Source organism: Stegastes partitus, unplaced genomic scaffold (assembly GCF_000690725.1).
Source record: "Stegastes partitus isolate 25-593 unplaced genomic scaffold, Stegastes_partitus-1.0.2 Scaffold1865, whole genome shotgun sequence".
Lineage (NCBI taxonomy): Eukaryota > Metazoa > Chordata > Actinopteri > Pomacentridae > Stegastes > Stegastes partitus.
In genome coordinates, this window is record NW_007579596.1 from 1 (window position 1) to 20,546 (window position 20,546).

Below are 20,546 nucleotides of genomic sequence, written 5' to 3' on the forward strand. Positions count from 1 at the left end.
TTTTTTACAAAGGCTGGTGCTTCAGGGATCTGAGTGCGGTGACATGATGAAAACATGTGGATCACTTCCAGGTGGTTGACTGTTGGTTTGGGAGGCTCTTGATTTAGTGTGCAGTTTTCTGTGCACAGAGCACTTTGAACTGAAATATTGCAGCTGATCGTGTTTATTTAATTGCAGGAAGCCAAAATTGCGGTTGAAATAAATAGTCAATTAAATTGTGTTGCCGTGAAAAATTCCATGTTTAATGATGTATTGTACACTCTGTGGCTTTTGTGCTTTTGGAAACTGTTTAAGTCTGATTTCAATAAATATTGAAACACAACATCAACATAAATTTCATCAAAATGCAGATAGTCTGACTTTAGAATAAACAATGGACAGTCCAGATTTTCCTGGGATTCAGTCTCTTAACATGATAACAAACACATTAGCATTACAAGCTAAAGGCTACTTTGTGGTTTCCGTATTTGTGTGCGCTGACAAGTGTAGACTGTGAACATTAGGGAAGTGTGTATGCAGCTCTAATAGTCCTGCAGTAATGTACGTGTTGGTCTGCTTTGTTCATGTGAACCCCTGGCCTGGAGAATTGATGAGCTCAGATGTTTACTGTTAACTGTACTTTACAAAGTAAGAACAACATCTGTCGGAGCCTGTAGCTGCGAATGATTTAATTCACTACAGTTGAAGCATAAAATGTTTGTTGCCACACAAGTAACTTGTAGTTTGCATGTAAGAGCAGAAACACAATTCAGTAAATGTTCATCACATACAGATGGAGAAACGAACAGTTTGACTGCTGAACTCGTAGTTGTTCCTTCTTTCACCATATATGTTATGTTTGCTAGCAGCCTGCACACGGAGTTCACTAAATTAATGAACATTAAACTATTACTATCACACAATAGCAATGCTGTATATTAAAAAGTCTGCGTTCATTTGAAACTCCAAAGCGAAGAGGAAAAGAGGTTTTGGTAGCTCAGTGTACTGACATTTCCTAATATTTGCTCAAGGTGGAGCTTTTAATTCTGATATGTTCCTGGGGTTTTGGAAAACACATTGTATAGTGTTTTATTTTATTAATAAAAACCAGTGATGCTGTCCGCAGTACTCTAAACATCCCATCAACACAACATTAAAGTCTATTAAGTGATTTGGTCCAAAGATGTCTTTGTTCTGCTGTAAAATATTGTTATATTTATTTCAAATTTCAATCATCACATCATAGTATACAGTAATGATTGGTTCAGAACAATGTCCTTGCAGAGGGTTACTCAAGAATGTTCATTTATATACGGTACCTATGAGAAAGTGAAGGAATTTTTGTTGCGTTCTTAGTAGTGTTTATTTAAAAAAAAAAGAAAAAGTACAGATAGCAGGACCGTTAAGGTACTGGATCGATAAGCGGTATTGGTAAGACTAGTAATATTGTTAACATCTTAACAATAACCCTCCCTAGTGTGAGCTGAGCCCATGCAGTCCCTTGTAGCAGTGCCTCTCTGCTTGTATGGCAATGTTGATCATCTCAAAATGACTTTTTTCTGGGGGGAAAAATAGTCCATTAGTAGTTTACTGACTTCAGCGAGAACCCTCACAACTTAGGCAGATGATAAACTTCATGTCATGTGAAGGTAACTTGTTAACAGCCCATACCTATTTTTCATGCTAAAATGTTTGTTTCTGATCTGCAGTAAACTTTACAGCTTTACTTGTTGTACTTGCGCTTTAATTAATTCTTGTTGATTTCAGGTTAAACAAAGTAGATTTAAAGGCTGTCTGTACAGCTGTCACACCTTTGGTGTTACAATTGTGTCACAACAGCAAATATTTTTCCGAGACATGATATCGTATAGACAAACATTAGGTGTTATTTGTGCTGTGTGAAACATTGTGTTATTGTCAGTGTAGCTGTTAGGTTATAATCAGGACAAACACACACTCCCCACGGTAGATGAGTCATTAGATTGCTGTAGGCTTCAGGTCTGCACAGATACACTCTGAAATGGAGAACAGGTTCTCCACTCCCTTTACTTTTAGTGTATCCAAGCACAAACTTACTATGAATGAACAAGCTTGTAGCTGCATGACTTAAATCTCAAGCTGTTAGACCTGTGGGTCAGCATTTTTTGAAAATTGGCATTGTCTTAAAATCTCTGAATATAACATGCATTAACACACTGACAGCCATCGCGATTTGTTTATGGAATACGCTGCCATCCCAAGCTGCCACTGGGAGACATGCGTGCTAACACCACTACAGGACACAGGCCGCATTCACTGAACACTTTGGATTTAGTGGTGGAGGCAGCCAGCCAGTTTGAGCTAGCCAATGTGTGGTTTTAATGCTGCATAGTGGGTAGTTGGTTTGCGATTAAAAGTAACTAAAGAGCAAATCAGGCAGTTAACCAGGCTGCTGGTGGAAAGCAGTGCTGACAGCAGGGCAGAGCTGTTGTCTGGTATCAGTATTCCACGGCATGGTAATAGCCTCAGTATGAATACCAACACTGCACAGGAACGCTGCTACACAGACAGAACACAGCTCTGTAACACTCCTTATATCTGTGCGTGTGTGTGTGCGTGCGTGACACTGTTGGCAGGAGAAGACCCCCTGGCAGACTCAGCTTTGGCATTGTGCGTGTTCAGTCATAGGAATACTGCAGCAGGACACCACAATAGAGCTTTAGAAGTCAAATTTCTGTTGGTTATAAAACAATTACAGATGTCCAGATTACATCTTTTTTATTTATTTTAGTGAAATGTCCAGTTTTTCTCTTTGACTTTCAGTCAACAGCATAATATTCTTCAGTTTCTACATAGCAAATGATAGTAAAGATGTCAAGAGTCAGACGTCACAGTGGTGAGACAGTCAACTGGGAGGGAGGTGTTTCACTTGTCTTAGAGTACTGAGGGTCAGTATTCATAGATATGGAAGGGCTGTGGTGTCATGTGGTTGGTCGATGTGCTGTTATCCAACCAAATTCTCACGGTACAATGCCAGTGCTGCTTTTAAGGAGAAAAGCATAAAATCAACAGAATTCTAGGAACAATCCATTAATTTTAAGCTGTGACAGACGACCTGTCAACACCCACTTTTTACTACTTTGAACTGGTCCAACCAAAAGGCATCTAAAGGTCTGACTTATTTAATGTTTACTCAAAGGTGGCTCCAAACCAATCCACACCATGTTGAAGAAGTCATCGATGTGGATGCGTTTTGTTCAAACAAATTGCCAATAAGTCGGGTGTAAACTTTGCAAACAGCAGGTTGCATGTCACAGCTGAACAACCAACAAGGCAAATCATGTAGAAACAGCAGCTAACTCGCCTGTGTTATATTCCTGAGTAGTTCTTGTACATGGGACAATGGCTGATATAGTTCTACTTTCAGAAGTCATATGAATATAGACAGATGCCCGCTGGTCTGCACGGAGTCTGTTGACATCATTTCAGGATAAAAAAATCATTAGAAACTATTTAATATGTTCGTCATTTATACCAATAAATATAGCAGTTAAAGTGTATCAGGCTAAGTTAGTTCATCTTGAAATAACATGCGGATATTCAGTGCCCCCCTGCAAAGGATTTATTGATTAAAGAGTAGCTGTTACTTAAATTGACCAAGATTTTTTGGGTGACAGCAGCCCTACAATATGGACGACAGATGGAAATGGAATTAAAGCAGGACTGACGGGGGATTTTTGAGGTTGATAAGACAGCAATATTTGACCTTTCTTTCTCTCTCTTTATTTAACCTACATAATGTTTTGGAATACATGTTCTTTTCATTAGGTTTAATCTCTGACTCTTCTGAATATTTCTGTCATTCCTTTATTTTTTTTTTTCTTTTCTCACTGTTGGAGTTTTTACATCCTGACATGGCACCAGCTTTTACTATCTTGAACCTGATACTTAACCGTTGTGAGCTGAAGGCAGGCTGCATAACGTGTTCATACATGATGTAAGATGTCAGAAGAATTTTTTATTTTTTATAGCATGTCGGGATGTGAAAGCCCATTTACTATTTGTAAGTCCGTTACATCACCCCATTGTACACAGGCTCTATTTATACGTATCACATTGGCTGCTAAATCGGTGAAAGTATTTCAGGAACCCCAGAGAAGATTAACATACCAACCTCAGCTAGACATTATTCAGCTTTGGTAGAAAGTTGTCTTCAAAAGGCCAGGAGCAAACATCGTAGTTGTTAGTGTCAACTAGAGTTAACTCCATGCGACAGGTGAACTAGTTGGCTCGACTTACTATCTGATGATGTAACTTCAGCTTTTCAACACTTCCTCACGCAGGAAGGAGTGTGCTGTCGACACTGTTTGCCTTCATGAGATGATTGTTTCGACGTCACTACCAGAACACATGATGCTGGCCCTAACTTTGCTTAAAAGTTAACAACTGTTCTTTAGAAACTAGTCTCCTGTTAAAGTTGCCTTTGTGGCAATTTAGGAGACGCAAACACTTGCCTTATTTAACTATACACGGCTTGGTATTTAATTATCATGGATTAAGGGCATGGATTAAGTGATTTAGTTGGCTTTTGCTATTAAATGGGGATATAATCAATTAATATAATCAATTATTGTAAGTGAAACAGCTGTCCCAAAGCAGGCCCATAGAGACTATTTAATGAATATAGTGTATAGTTTAGTAGGGCTCTGTGATAAAGCTGAAAAATTTGCCGATATCTATATTTATTGCAAAATTTTTAATGACCTATTTTTAGTCAAATCCGGCAGAACAAAGGTTTACCGTAACTTTAACCACCTTACTTTAAATGGAACCACTTTTGCCACTTTATCACACAAGGGCACACAGACAATAGGTCATGTATGAAGTGTCAGGTTCAAACTCTTCTCCTGTAAAGCGCTACACTGTTAACAGACAAAAAAAACCCCACACACAGGTCCATTATAGTTGCCCATTGATGGGCAGCTATAATGAATAGGGATGTAATTGATCTTACCCTGAGGCTCATAAAGAAAGCAAATGAAATCAACTCTGAAGCAAACTGATTTCGATGAGAACATGAATAATATGCAATAAATAAATGGTAAAGACACTCTTGAAGTTTGTAAATAGAAGTTGGCCACAGATTATCACACTTTCTGAAACCTGCATGGAATGACTGGCTGTTTATGAGCCAGGGAGCGAGCACGCTTGGGGTTTGGCTATGCAGCTGAACTTGGCAGATTCGTTATGTTCTGTCATGGCGGTTTCCATTTAATGAATTTATGTAAAACTTTTGAACATTCTTATTGCTGGTACATATTGCGTAGGTATTGTTTTATTGCCCAGGCCTATAGTGTAGTATAGCTTAGTGAGTGGAAGCCTGTTGAAACAAAGGACTACAACACAGTACATGTCTTATAAAAATGCATCTCCCGACTCCTTCCAAGTAGACATTTATTCAGCTACCTTAAAGGACATGATACTTATTTATTATGTTCAAAGTAGTACCTATCAGGCCTTTTAGGAACTTGAGGTCTTGTCATAAGCATCATCTTTTTCTATTCAACAGTTCAAATCCCCAAAACAGGATTAAAAAGCAGAGAAAGCAAATCCTCACATACAGAACATGAAAGCCTTTGCTACTTTTATTTATGTATTAATGGCTTAAATAATTAATTCATTATCAAAATAGTTGACTAGTTTCTGTCCTTTGACATATCAATTTATCAGCTAATTTAACCTTTAAGGGGGGCTGTCTGAACCATTGTCATGCAAGCAATATCTCAGGAATACCTTCAGGAATTTCTTCAAATTTGGCACAGATGTCGACTTGGTGGTCAAAGATAACTGTGACCTCACAAAACACATCTTTGAATATAACTCAACAACTTATTCACTCACACAAATGTCGAAAAGTAATTACATGATGACATTTTTTATCCAAAAGGTCAAAGTCCCGCTTTGCTAATACATTCTAATGATCTATAAGAAACAACTTTCTATCCATTATTAAACACTGGAGGAGACACTGTGGCCATGTTTCACCTGTAGTCTTTTGAAGGTGTGTATGTCTGTGTGTGTGTGTGTGTGTGTGTATGTATGTATGTTTGTTTGTGTGTATGAAGCAGCCATGTTTTAGCAGCCTTTTTATTTTTTTTGGTAGCAGCATCCATATTTGAAGGATTGTCTACTGTCATGGCTGCCTTCCTCTCAAGTCATCACTATATTATAAGAGTCTGAGGAGACATGGATGTAAACGGTAACTTCACTGGTTGGCTGAGGAATATAACTGCAAGGCAGAAAGTTTACAAGTCGGTTTTATCTACTTCTAGTGTGACCAGATAATAGTTACTGAAAACACACATGCAGTAACACTCACCTTTCAAGGAAAGGCACACTCTCTGCTGTGGGAATACGCTCCTTGATTAAACATTCTTTCTGTTTGCCAGTAGCAGCAAACAGCCTCTTTTGGAAATTGTGGCAGGAGTCCAGGCTTCAGTCAGCTGGCTCTCTGCATCGACGCCCAGCAGGACCAACAAACTCTCCTGCTCGCTTCATCTACTGCTTCTTCTTTCAGACAAACACTGTCAACCTCGAAGAGTCCACCAGTTTAGCATGTCAGCATCATGTCTAAAAAAACACCCACATATCTTCTAGAATAGAATAGAAATGCTTTATTAATCCCGAAGGGCAAATTTTGTTGTTACAGTCCAACTAGAAAGTTACCACCACCAAGAATACACATAAATAAGCAAAAATAAACAATAAGAAATATAAAATGTGCAATAAGTGTAATACAACAAAATTCTAGTGTTGGCTTTGCTTATGTGGAAGCTCCCAAATATTTAAATAATGTCAAAACAGTTCCCTAATGTTTGAACTGCACATGTCCAGAGCTGATCTTGAGTATCGGCGTCAACGCAGATATAAGTGCAATGTAAAAATAAATATAAATAAATAAAAGTCCTACTAAGAAAAAATTGGTAAGAAGGTTGCCACAAGACACAAAGTTAAAAAAAAAAAAGCAGAATACTGCAACATTCAAAAACTGTAAAAAAAAAATAAAAAATAGTGACAAATATATGAATAATAATTGTCTTTTTTAGCTGATATAAAAAAATAAACTGAATAAAGCTGTAAAACAACAGTTAAAATGATTTACTATTTCCAGTCCTTAATATGCATGTTCCTTTTTTTTTTAAACCAGCAAAATTCAGTAAAATAAGTATTTTTATTTTGCAGATTTGAATACAGTAAAAAAAAAAAGAAAAAAAAGTGTAATTTGATTTCACTTTCAAATGTTGTAGATAAACAAATTGCTGTTCAGAATTTATTTTTTTGTGGACCTTATTTTTAGATTTATAGTCAACATGTAACATAAAACTTTAGATTTTTACTGGAAATTCTCTTAATATACTAATCTTGTTGTCTTAATTAATGGCAAATATCTAAAATAAAGATTTCTTTCTTAGTTAAATACAGTGTAAAGTTGTGTAATTTTACAAAAAATAAATCAACAGTGCATATGTCTGACGTAGGTGTTGTTTACAGTTTTGACCTGTTTACCGTGGTTGGCATGTAAAGTAAAACTTTATTCTGTAATTTTACTAGTGATCTGTAATTCAACATAACTGGGGAAATCTGTAAAAGAAATTGTTCAAACAAATTACAGTGTCCCGGTGGGGGCACTGTGTGGAGTTTGCATGTTCTCCGCGTGCAGCGTGGGTTCTCTCGGGGTTCTCCGGCTTCCTCCCACAGTCCAAAAACATGTTTAGGTGACTCTAAATTGTCCGTAGGTGTGAATATGAGTGTGCGTGGTTGTCTTTCTCTAAGTGTGGACCTGTGATAGACTGGCGACCTGTCCAGACTCCAGCCCTCCGCGACCCTGGTGAGGATTAAGTGGTGAATAGATAATGGATGGATGGATGGATGTGCCAAAATGAATTCATCTGCAAGGCTCTGTCACTAATTCCTGTTAGTAAAGAGTGGTGCATAAAACATTCAGGGAGAAGCTTCACATTTTAGCATCACCTGCTAAAATTTCCAGTTGGCAGTTAATTTCAGCTGCAGCCAATTAATGTCAAGTCTGAGTAACACACTTAGCATGTCAAAATGAGCATACTTGTCGTATGTTTTGCTTGTACGTGGTGTCCATATATATGCCAAAGATTCTCTGTAAGGGAAGAAGCTCTACTGTCACACCACTGTGCAAACTCAAGTGGAATAAATGTTTATATAGCATGATGTGTTTTCTCTCGAGCTGAGTGCTTTACATCAGTTTCAGGATTGAAATCCTCCTAGTTAATCTTTAATTCATGTCATATCAATAATTAAGGGCTTATAAAGTTAATGGTTTTAAACCAGGACTTTTAGAATGTGGATCAAGTTGCACATAAAAAAAGTTGATGTTTTGATTACGTAGCGTACAGCTCAGTGTGTCAGATACACACTGACATTTACACAACAACAGTGTAAATATAACACCAGTCATGACTCGCTTCCTTGTCTCTTTCCTGTCTGTAAGATTAATTCTTTAATAATTTATGGCAAAAAAATTTCACGCCTCAGTTCCAGTCCTGTGGTGTGACCAATCATTTGACATCCATCCCCATGAAGAGCCTCTTTAGACCTCGACTGTCACTAATTATTAACAGAGATTTCACTTTTCTTCAGCATTTGACCTTTTTTTTGACTTCAGGGCTGTGACTGACGATGTTGACCGCTAGTTGCTCATTGATCTCTACAATAATACACTGTGTTGATGTTACACTACATTAGCTTCTAGTATTGCTGTGCTACATCTGTTGTGTAATGTGTCTACTATCTTTTATTGTTTGCATCCTTTGTAGTTGCAGTAGTTGTGTACTGCTGACTCATTGATTGATTGCATACATATTTCACAGGCCTCCAGACTAAAAGCACAACTTTAATCAACGTGAATGCAACACATGAATACTTTTTCCATCTTAACTTACTTACTGACAAATGCTTTGGTAATAAACATCCATTTTGCAGAAATATTCATTAGCTGTGCAGTGAATTCATGCTTGAGGAGAAAAATGAGTAAGTTCGAGGTGCTGCAGTTATATCTGTCCCTGCACAGTTTACACTTCATGCTTTCTAAGTGTTTCATATTTAAAGTTGGCGGTGCTGTTGGCAAACTCATTTTTCCCTAAGCTTTGCCTGGGGGTGGCCTTTCCCATTTCCCCATCTTTCATTTTGAAAAAGAATTGATGGTTTATTTCATTGTCACCAAAGTGAAGTGACACAAGTAGATGACATCCTACACAGAATTTTTGCACTTATTGCTCCTTTACGGTGTTTGAATGTCATGATATATATATTTTTAAAAAATGGGGGGCATATTTGTAGGTCACACTGTTGTGTTTAGCAGCACTGTCTCTTAAAATAGTAATAAAATGCGACTGAAAGGCCCCAGTCTGGAGCTCTTTTTTTTGTTAAAACAAAATGTACATTTGTCCAAAATGTACACATGTAAAAAATCTAATCAATGAAAGCAATGTGCATGCAGTAAATGCAGTGTGCAAAAATAAAACTAAACAAAAACAAAAGTTTACCTGCACTCTTATTTTAAGAACAGTGATATTTTTACATTATTCTACACAGTGGTTGATAGATGGTGTTTGGGCTTTCTCACTACATTGTATTTTTGTGTGTGGTGTAGCTGCTTCGCCTCAGGGCTGCCTTGCTTGTCACAGGAGTTCAGGAACATGTTTATCAAACCTTTCCATTGAGAAATCTGTCCTGACTGGCCCAAGATTCTCAGAGTGGCAGATTTTTGGTCCTGCTTTTTGTGGAAGTATGTTATCCTTCCTAAGGAAGGAAAATCATCTTATCTGTGTTATGGAAGAGCTGCTGAGCTGTTGCTGACTTTGTAGGACTTCCCAGCAGGTCGGCACGTGATAGACAAATATCTGCGCATTATATCTGCTTTAACTGATGTGGAAGTACCAGATGTCAAACTCTGTTTAAAGATACAAATCACTCTCTGTCAAAGATAGTGACTTGAAAGCTTCTTGTGGAAGATTGTTTTGTCAGAGCGTACACGTTTTTGTTTCTAATGTGTAATTAGAAGCAAGAGCCGACAATTAAAGTCATGATTTAAACTGCTCAAAACTCTGAACTGTTTTTACTGAACATGCAACCTTCAGTGTCGTGCATTTAAAATCCTTGGTGTGCTGCTAATATAAATAGTATTATACACAATCTGTGGGCTGAAATCTGTGTGTATAGCTCACATAATGACCACATATTATTGCTTCATTAAAAAACACAGTATCAATACATTGTTTAATGAGCCTGACGCACATTTTGCATATTTACCTTCTTTTAACCTTCATAGATTTTTTTTTATAAATTAAAAAAAAAAAAAGAAAACTAAGAGATAAAGTATTTGTTTCATTTCATCCTGCTTGTAGAAAACTTGTGTGTTCTTTGTGAATGGAGCTCTTCCTCGTCTGTGTGTGTTGTGCAGCCAAACGGGTGTCATGTGTCGACCTTCTGACTGCTTAAGTGGTTATTGTGCCGGTTGGCTGCCAGCTGATGGTTTGCACTGTTTTTGGAGGATGAGGGCAAATTAAGATCCAAACACAATTATATGGCATTCTTTAACCGTCAAAATGAGGGAGGGGAGAGAGGGCGACAGGAAAGGGAGAAAGGGAGGAGGGCATAGAGGGATAAAGGGAGATAGTGTTTCCTCGAGAAATGTTCTGCCAGTGGGTGGAAGTCCAGTAGGAATGAATGCTGGTGGTGAAACTCGCTTTAGAAAGAGGTGCATTCGTGCAGTCTTGTACAGACTGGGGAAGAAATTCCTTATACCCCTGATTCCTTTCAAAATGTTTTTTTTGTTGTTGTTGTTGGTTTTGACGACTGACGATGAACACAGGGATAATATAACTTGATGTTTTTAATCCTATGATCCTGAAATGAATAGAAAACAAAGGGCTGTCTGGATAGTTTTAGCCATGGTTGCTGATAAAGTAGAGAAACAGTGGGTTGAAGAGAGAGGCAGGAACCTGCAGATATGACAACAGAGACGGAACCAGACCAATAAAAACATGAAAGGAGTGATTTTGTAGTGTGTGGTTTTTGTTGTTGTTGTTGTTGTTGTTTTTACCGTCAGGTCAAAAATGAATGAATGAAGCCTATTTAACAGAGATCTTCAAGTCAAAGACTAGACCGAGACTCTCTTGTGTGTCTCTCTGTCATCTGCTTTGTTGTGTCTTCATTTCAAACAGTGAGATCTGATAAACTGTTACACCAACACACCTGAACTCAGCATTTAACTCTTTGGAACCCGGGCAGATTCTGTCTGTTTTCTGCTCCTGTCACATTTCTACTCACTGTGGTTCACCTTTTTTCTCTTCTGGATAAAGTCCTGCAGCTCTATGGAAACACTGCAACCATGGCAACTCGTAATCTCTTTGAAAAGTCTGGAATCAACTCATACAACATTTGTTTACTATTTTTACCAGCACTGGAAAATAACATGAGAGCTCAAGGTACTATAGATAATTTACTACTTGCATTCTTAATTTGCCTCTCTACTTGTCTCTTGTCTGTCCAAACAGGACGCCACAGATAAGTCGTTTAAGAACTGTGAGAAAGGTCGATATCTGGTGATTCTATTGGTTTTTATGATTTCTGAGTGTAACACATGGTGTAATCTTTGTGAATTTGTAAAGACAACATGCCTTTCATGGATTTCAGATGGTTAAAAAAAGATTCTGTAAACTCAGTTATAAGCCTCCGGAATGAACTGTTAACCAATTACCGTGTCATGTTTTTGCACATTTATCGGAATTTGTGGTTAGCCACTTGTTAGTCATCATGGAAAGTGTCTCCGGGACAATTAAGTCGATGGACTGTTAGTGTAAATGATGCCTCATAGTTGGCTGGATTTACTGCAGAGTACACATATCATGATATCAGAACTTTGGCAGCCTGTACTAATACCAGTGAGTTTCCATCATACTTGATACAAGATTCAATACAACAAAAACAACATATCAAATGTGTTTTAAGATGAACTATTTGCCAGTGTTACAGCACACACGCTGTGCTAACACATAACAGATTGGACAGTGATGACAGTCTGTGAGCAGCACCTAGCTCACGTTAGCATAAAGAAGCTATCAGTAGCCTTTGTGAACGTCGTATGTGGACCAGCGCCACAACAGATGCAGCTGTCACAGTTTGCAAACAACAATGTTCACATTTCAGTGAAAACTACATGTATAAAGGGACAATTGAAACTGTAATAGCTTAAATTCTGTGTACATATCTGGATGAAACTGACATTCCAAATGTGACACAGTTTGCATTCTGGGCTTTACATCACACATGATTTGGTGTGCTTGTTTTCCTCTGACCTGTTGCACTTGCTTGCACCAATGCTCACGTTGCTCTTGTCCAGGGTCTCTGGTACATATAGCATCTGCGGGACTTTTGGTATCATAGAAAAACAAGTGCTGTCTTGTTTTCAGAGTTTAGCATCAGCTTGTTAGCCAAATTATTGGTTCTCATAACTGCAGGCTGAGAAAATAACTGGCTGCTGACGGACAATGTGACAAAATGGGAAATGAGCAACTGCGATTCAGCATAAAGCCACATTTGGATTGTGGAAATGAGAGGGTCAATATGCATGATTCAGAACGTGGAGGTGTTTGTTTTGGAGATCAAACACTGAGATCAGACTGCAAGTTATAACTGAAAGAAACATAACGGGAGCTTTTTTTGAAAGACCCCCGCTGATGAAAATCAAGTACATTCCCCTTTGTTAACATGTCCTAATGGGGTTTTTATATATGCTGGAAGACACATCATGCACAGAATAAGCATTCAGCACTGTGGCTGAGCATTTCCACCTTGAAGCTGCAGTCTGATCACTGTCTCATTTCATCTATGAAAATATCGGAAAAACTTGTTTTGTTCATTTTGATAGACAGAAAATAGTTTTTAGGAGTTTGCTAGGAGAAGGACTTAAAGGCCCAGTGAAAAGAAAAGAAGCTTGTACCTGTTTAAGTTTAAGTTTGGGAAATGAAGCATTGGCCAGATAGTTTCTGTGTCTGTGTACGTGGTGAGTTGCACTGTTCATATGATTATTATACCTGAGTGTATTGTACAATTTACTCTCAACTTTTGGAACCATTCTATTCTTTTAACATTATTTAGATCATTTTGATATGATCACAATTGTTTTGCAAAAGCTGAGTCAGAGTTTTTCCATGTTGTTTTCTCTGCATTGAGACCCCCTCGGTGTAGAGCTGCTGTGATGAAAATGTGTCAGCATCAGTAAGTCCAACGCTCTACAGTGTAAAGGTTTCTAAAGGCCCAAGGCTTCAGAAACATGGAAGTGCTTCAGATTATTTGCTCATGTATGCTGTATTTTAGCACAGCTGAATTCCCAGTTGAGCTGCTGTCATTCACATATTCCTCTTTTTGTTATCAGACAACAAAGTGAGTATGAAATAGTGACTGGAACATGGCTCAGTCAGATATCAGGTTCACTAACAGTCAACACTGAGGAAAAAAAAAAACCCAATGAACCCAACATGTTTTCTAAGATGAGTAGGCCATTTAGCAACAGTTTTGTTTTTGTATCTCACTAGTTGACTTCTGCATTGTCAATTCTTTTGTTTGTGTGCTCAGAGATGGGACTTTTCCTGACCGCTTAATTGTTCTTTCATATTTCAACTTACCCATAATCAGAGACAATCTGATCTACTTGTCCAGCTTCTGAATCAATGGCATATTGCAATGTAGGAAGGAGAATTTCAGGCTTTATAATAACACATTTCTAATAGCTCCCGCAATATTGTTGTTTAAACATAGCCTCTAATTTGTGCAGAAAAACATGCTGAAAGCGGGTCGATGGGCAATTTTTCAGTTTATTCAGGAGGTTGTTTGAGATATTAAACTAAAAATTCACAAATGCCTTAATAAATATAAAATATTAAGGCAAATCAGAGAAAAAAATGCTCAAAAATAGTGATAATTTGAGATGGAATGACTATAACTTCTTGGTTGTGTGACATGTCCCTTGTGCTGCGGTGAAGCAAGCAGAAGCCAACATGTGAAGTGCTAGAAGAGAAACGAGGCATCAAAAACAAACGACACACACACGACTTTCGCTGGAGTCGGGCAAAACCTGCCGTCTGCTGCTCTCAGGTGGATGACGTCATGTTTTCTGTGTTTGTGTGCGAGACACACCAGTGTAGGTAGAAATGTGTGCGAGCCATATGTGACGCATAGTGTGTGTCCCTGTGTGTTGTTGCTGGGTGAAAAGCTCTATAGTTAGGTCTGTCCCTCCCTATCTCCAGGTTACCATGGGGACAGGAGGTAAATGTCTGTGTGTGCGTGTTATAGCTATCATGAGCTGTGAATTGGTAGCTCTTCGTAGCACGCTGCAGTCGGATAAACAGTGAACCAGTCAGTGTCGGCATCTCTCTCTCTCTCTGTCTCTCTCTCGCTCTCTCTCTCTCTTTCTCCGCCGGTTTCTTGTTTTTGCTTTTTCCTCCTTCAGTCCCTCTCCTCACTGTTCAGTCGGTGTCTGTCTCTCCGCTAGAAGGACAGAGCTTTTCAGTCATGACGGAGAGCTGAGAGCTGATGAATGAAACTCCTGGAACGACAGACAGGCCTCAGGCATCCAGATCAGATCGCTTACTCTGTGTGTGTGTGTGTGTGTGTGTCTGTGTGTGTGTGTGCGCGCAGTGTAATTTTATATCTACTGTGTCCTTGTGGGGTTTTTTTGTATCAGCTTTATATTTCTGTGCTAGGATTGTGTGTGAATGTTAGCTTTTATTCTTTGTGTTTGTCTGTATATGTGCCGTGTTGTGGCTGGTTGTGCGTGTCTTAGTTGACTTCTTTGCCTCAGTGTGTCCAGACCCGTCAGAATGAATGAAACGGTTGTTGATGGGATTCTTGCTGTCTGTATGTGCCTTGCCATCATGGTTGTTGTTGTTGTTGTCCTTGTGGATTTCTTCTGCTTTAAATGGCATAAAATGTTGTAGCATTTGTATCTCTGGGTCAGAATTAAAAGAGTATTTCTTTCTTTGTGTACAGAACATCTTTAGGATTAAATCATGAACTAGGATTCATGCAGCCTGATGTGCTGATAGAGAGAAAGAAGGGACTCAGTTGTGAATGGAGTAGGACTGAATGGCACAAAGCAACATTCAAAATCAAATCATCTTCTGATTTTTGCAAGTTTTTCTTCTGCCCACTGGAAAAAAACATTAAAATGACTGTAAATGTTGCTATTGTTTGTCCTTAATAAGCGTTTTCCCTTACATCTGGAGAGTATAATTTATGGGCTGGGACATCTCTGCAGCACCAACGCTTGATTCATCAATTAACACATCATAACTTTATCAAAAACATCGCAGCTTCTGTGATTTGGACATTGCACTTAGCTATATTGCAATTTCAGTAATACAGTCGTTACTCGATAATCCGACACAAAATGTAAAACCTTCTTTTATGTCGGATAGCAAGGCTGTCGGATTGTCAAGACGGAGGTCGAGATACAAGGAGGGCTTGATGCTTGGAGGCTCATTTGTTGTTAATTATTGTTCATAGTTGCTATAATAACTAGCAGGCCTGGTCCTAATAGCATTTTCTGGTCTCTGGATATTCAGGCCCAATTAATGACGAATATCAGAATATTCAGGGCAGTCGTGGGTGACACCTCCACCCTGGGGCAGCGCTCAGACGGGGTGGAAGTGGCCGGAACGTACAGGCAGTACTTGGCTGCTGATGCCGGTTTAGTTAGCGGTCACATTTCTGTTTCCACCATCGGTGGCGGTGGCAGCAGCGGTAGCTCTACTCCCCCGCCGTTGCCACCATCCGTGTTTACTTCTGTAAACACTGAGCACGCTCGCTGCGTGTGACGTCGTCGTGTCCTCTTCTGCGCATGCGGGACACTTTTGGGTCGTATGAAGTTCACACAGCAGATCACATACAAGTCGCATTGAACTGGAAATGTGAGCGAACTCACAAAAAAATTGGATTTCCCCAAAAAATCCAAATTGAGCATTAAGTCCTGCAGTCTGAACGTAGCCAATCTGTTGGCTTGTTCAGCAGATAATACACCGTTATCCTTATTTGTGACATGAAATGTCATGTCGGAGTCGGAATCCAAACTGTCGGTATGCTAAGGCTATTTTGGGTTCCGTTGGTTTTTCCTAAAACCTGTCGGATAGCAAGGTTTTCGGATTGTTACGGGTTGGATTATCGAGTCACGACTGTATTTCGATAAGTTGTTCAGCCTGAAATTGGGAACAAATGCTTAAAAGTACATCTAAATGACTGTCTGTTGTTCATCTGTGGATTTATCAGTCGGGCTGGGTATTGTGTCAGTAAAAAAACAAGACAACAAACAGACAAATCCCTTGCAAACCAGAAATCTTTTCCCTCACAAATCACCTTCATAATTATGTAGCTGTTCTTTGGTAGGATACATTAAAAGGCTACTAGGATAACTTTTTAGACTAACAGTCTCTCTTAATGCTCAAAATCTTCCTAAAAGCCAGATTTGCACTCTGTTTGCAGTGTAGTTATTTAAAATTTTGAAATGTGCTAGATAGGTTTACGTCTGCAGGCACAAACAAAACACAACTAACAAAAAAGAAACACCCGTTGATCCACCTCTTTGGTCCACACTGAAGTAACTTCCATTAAATTTGGCCAAATATCCATTGTCCCCAGAAGCTGAAGCCTCCTAACTTCTCTATCTTTATTATCATCATTGTATTAATGTTACTGTATTATTGTACTCGACTGTATTGTATTTACTGTATCGTCTCCGTCCCACTGGCTGACTGTGACAGTGGATAATGTTTCCTGTCATCCTGTACCATTAACTTTACCTCCCTTCTCTGAGGATTTTAGCTTGACTCTCCCTCATCTCAGAGACTTCTCTGGCCATGATTTTTGCATTTGTTACATTTTTGTTTTATCGTATTCTTCAAGTGGTTCTCACCTGTTGTGTTTGTGTGTGTCAGTTCTACCTGCAGGACACTAAAAGCAGCAACGGGACGTTCATCAACAGCCAGAGGTTGAGTCGCGGCTCAGAGGAGAGTCCGCCCTGCGAAGTCCTCTCCGGCGACATCATTCAATTCGGCGTCGACGTCACTGAGAACACACGCAAAGGTACATGCACGAACACTGTATAATTACACACTGCAAAGACATAAAAGTAGGACTGCAACTAGCTATTGTTTTCGTTGTCGATTAAAAAGCTAGTATTTGCAGAACATTAATTGTAGCATGGTTATTTTTTTACTGAAATGATAACAGATTAGTGTGGCCTTTTTTAGGTGAGAACTACATCAGCTGGTGATTATGACGTAACATGTTTCTACTTATAAAAATAAGAGTAGCGAATATTTGTCAAATGATAAATTGACTGGATGAGAGCAAATCGATGAACCAACCAGACAAGCTTGATGCTACGGCCTTAATGTAAACAAGTAGAAACAAATCTATCACTGGAATTTTTGTACGCATGAAAAAAACATGTGCAGCATGTTTTACCAAGTGGTTGTTGACGTCAAAATTAGGTAACCTGTTGTTAATAGGTGATAGGACACACAACCATTAATACTGTTATTTAAAGCCCAGTGCAAGCTATACACAACTTTACGCATTAATTCTTAAGATCTAAGATCAAACACAAAAGATGGATTTCTTGCTTTTTGCTCCTCTCTTAACCTTTGTGTGAGCGGTCTTGTGTAATCAGAAGGTAGATTATGGTGGTGATTAATTGTAAAAAAAAAAAAAAAAGCAACAGGAACATTTCTGGGCAGCAGACTCACTGTGACTATCATGGAATAATCTTAAAAACGGGACATCTTGTCAGAGGCATTGCTGTTAAGGTCCCCCCACACCACAAAAGGTGTGATTACCGTACAATAACTCTGAGATTGTTTCGTTTTATTGAGCTCTAACCTGCGTCACTGTCGATCTGAGAGATGAATGGATGATACAGGACCTTATTGCAAAATTCCATACAAACATTTAACTCCACAGTCTTCTAACAGGATGCAGAATCACAGCCACTAACCAGTACTAAAGTGTTTTTGTCTGTCTGTGTCTCCAGTCACTCATGGCTGCATCGTGTCAACAATCAAACTCTTCCTACCTGATGGGATGGAGGCACGCCGACGAAGCGAGTAAGCATTGATCTATGAAGTCTTATACTGATCACTTGCAAATTTTAAGTTGCGTAAGATTGGCAGCAAAACTTCCTCTGTGGTTAAATGGCTCAAATGAAAGATGGTTATTTGTTGCTGCTGGTTCATACGACATTAGAATTAGACAGAAAGGTGGTTCCATCTTAAATCATCAGAGGCCCTCTGCTCGACTGTCTCTGATTTGCTTGAAACTATTTTATCATTAGCTTTAGATATTTAAAATAGTATTTTGAACATTTTAGATTAATTTATCGAGTACTTTATGATTAAAAGAAATTGCACATTGACTCACATGCAGCTGTGGCTGCAAATTGGGGGAAAATAAAAAATATGCAAATAGTTAAAATATACACGTAATTCAAAATATATTACGAGTTAACTTCTGCATTATCATTTTTTGGGTTAATGTGTCCTCAAAGATAGGACTTTTCAGTTATCAGCTATTTTCATAATTCAGCTCGGCCCTAATCAGAGACTCTTTGATCTACATTTCCAACATTGTAGATTCTGAATCAACAGCATGATGTCAAATAAAAGTGAAAATTTCAGGTTTTTATCTGAAATAGTTCCTTATTTATTGTTGTTCAAATTCCAGTGCACGAATAAACGTGCTGAAAGTAGGCTTTTTAACTGTAACCAGTAAAGTCACAGAAAAAAATGTTTCAATTTGCGAGTAAACTGTAGGAAACAACAACAACAACAACAAAACAGTTAATACCATCCATATCAAAGTTCTATTTTTTGCAAATGGAGTGTCCTTTTACATTTGACTGTAACCTGACACTATTTTAAATGTGTTAACATCAGTAAAAATATGACTGTGTTACAAACAAATGTCATTTTATCAAAAGAAAAATGTTAATTTAAAGATTGCCTGTTATTTTACAGGTTTTCCCAGTTTTGTTAAATTGCAGATAATATCTAGTAATATCACAGAAAAGCATATTATTTGACTCACACCCAGGCCAAAGCTGTATATAATGTCCACATCAATAATTATTTTTCTAAATAGTAATTTATCCTTCTACAATGTATGACTGTAAAATCACAGGGTTTTCTGTATTTGAATCTGCTATACATGTCAGTGTTTTACAGATATTTACAGCTATTGTAATTATTTTAGTCTTAACGTTTTAGTTTTCCACCATTTTTATTTTTTAGATATGCAGTTTTTGTTTTTTTTACTGCATTTTTTACATCCTATGTTTTTACAGTGTGTGTCACCCAGCCCCCAGCTGTAGCTGACCAGCAGCTGACTCAGCGTGGAGCTCGGCCCACCTGGGTGTTTGTAATTGGCTGCTGTCGATATGATGCAGAATCATGTGTGCGTACGTGATGCCGGGTCACGGTGCTGCGGTGGGAAGTGCCATCTGCTGCCCTGCTGTCCAGCTTTCTGTCTGGAAACTGCAGATGAGCATCTTGACCTGCATGAATCTAGACTGAGACAGAGTCTGGTGGTTCTGCTTCACTTCTGTCTGCTGTCAGCGTTGGCAAATGAAGAACTGATTTCCAAAACTAAATGACAGCTTATGTTTTAGAAAAGCCCATGATCTCACCAAAAGTTAGTCATGAACAGAGTTGGTGTTCAGAAGCATTTTATTAAGTCTGAATTCAGAATCAGATCTGTGTATCAATTCCAAATCTATTTTGATAGACTGAATATCATAAAGCAGGGCTCCAGAGTTTTCACTGGTAGCACAGCTGAACTACTTACAGTTTGAATTTATTTCCATTCTTGTACGCTCTCTATAAACACAGGCTTCAGTTCAGTCTCAAAATTTTGTAGTCGCAGCTGAGTCACTAATGGCTTCACATTTTTGTTTTGTACAGAATCGATACAGAATTTAGTTGTCAGAAATGTTTTATTTTTGGCAAATATTTGAATAGGACATATGAAATAACGTGATTTTGATGACATCATAGGTTAAATTTCTCACCTGAACGGTAGGCGACTAGTTGAAAAGTTGAAAGTCTGATGATTGGTTTTACAGTTTCTTGTGATAACTGGTGAAATTTCAGGTCATTTTTTCCTTTTTTTAAAGACAGCATACCATTAAATTGGCGAGGTTTGAAGTTTTTGAAGTTTGAAGAGGCCCAATTTAAAGTTCTTAAAAAAATGTTAGTGGTTGTCAGTCTTTAATTTTTCAATATACATCCACTGTAGGGATAGCACGGAGGAAGGTCCACCATCATAGATGTACACTCCAGTGATGACACCTCAGATCTCAGGTTCATGTATGATAGTAACTCTCTTCAACAGGTCAAATTTCAGTGAAAGGACAATTCTTTAATGAAGGATAGCTCTACTTATTGTGTTTAGGTCTGTGCAGCTCTGTCTCTAATGAAGTGCACCTGCAAAGGGAGCGATGTGAA

The 20,546-nt window shown here is 38.4% G+C and overlaps 1 protein-coding gene across 2 annotated transcripts in view; it reads left to right on the forward strand.

Annotated features, from left to right (window-relative positions):
* Positions 1-16,984: 16,984 nt before the first annotated feature.
* slmapa (sarcolemma associated protein a) overlaps positions 16,985-20,546 on the forward strand; it is a 51,319-nt gene continuing 47,757 nt past the window's right edge. The window contains exons 1-2 of one of the 2 annotated variants that reach the window (XM_008302732.1): positions 16,985-17,130; positions 18,080-18,152. In XM_008302732.1, the coding sequence (XP_008300954.1) occupies positions 18,130-18,152 (23 nt within the window). In that variant the 5' untranslated portion in view covers positions 16,985-17,130; positions 18,080-18,129. The remainder of the gene's footprint in view (positions 17,131-18,079; positions 18,153-20,546) is intronic. The other variant, XM_008302731.1, reaches the window with a different exon arrangement.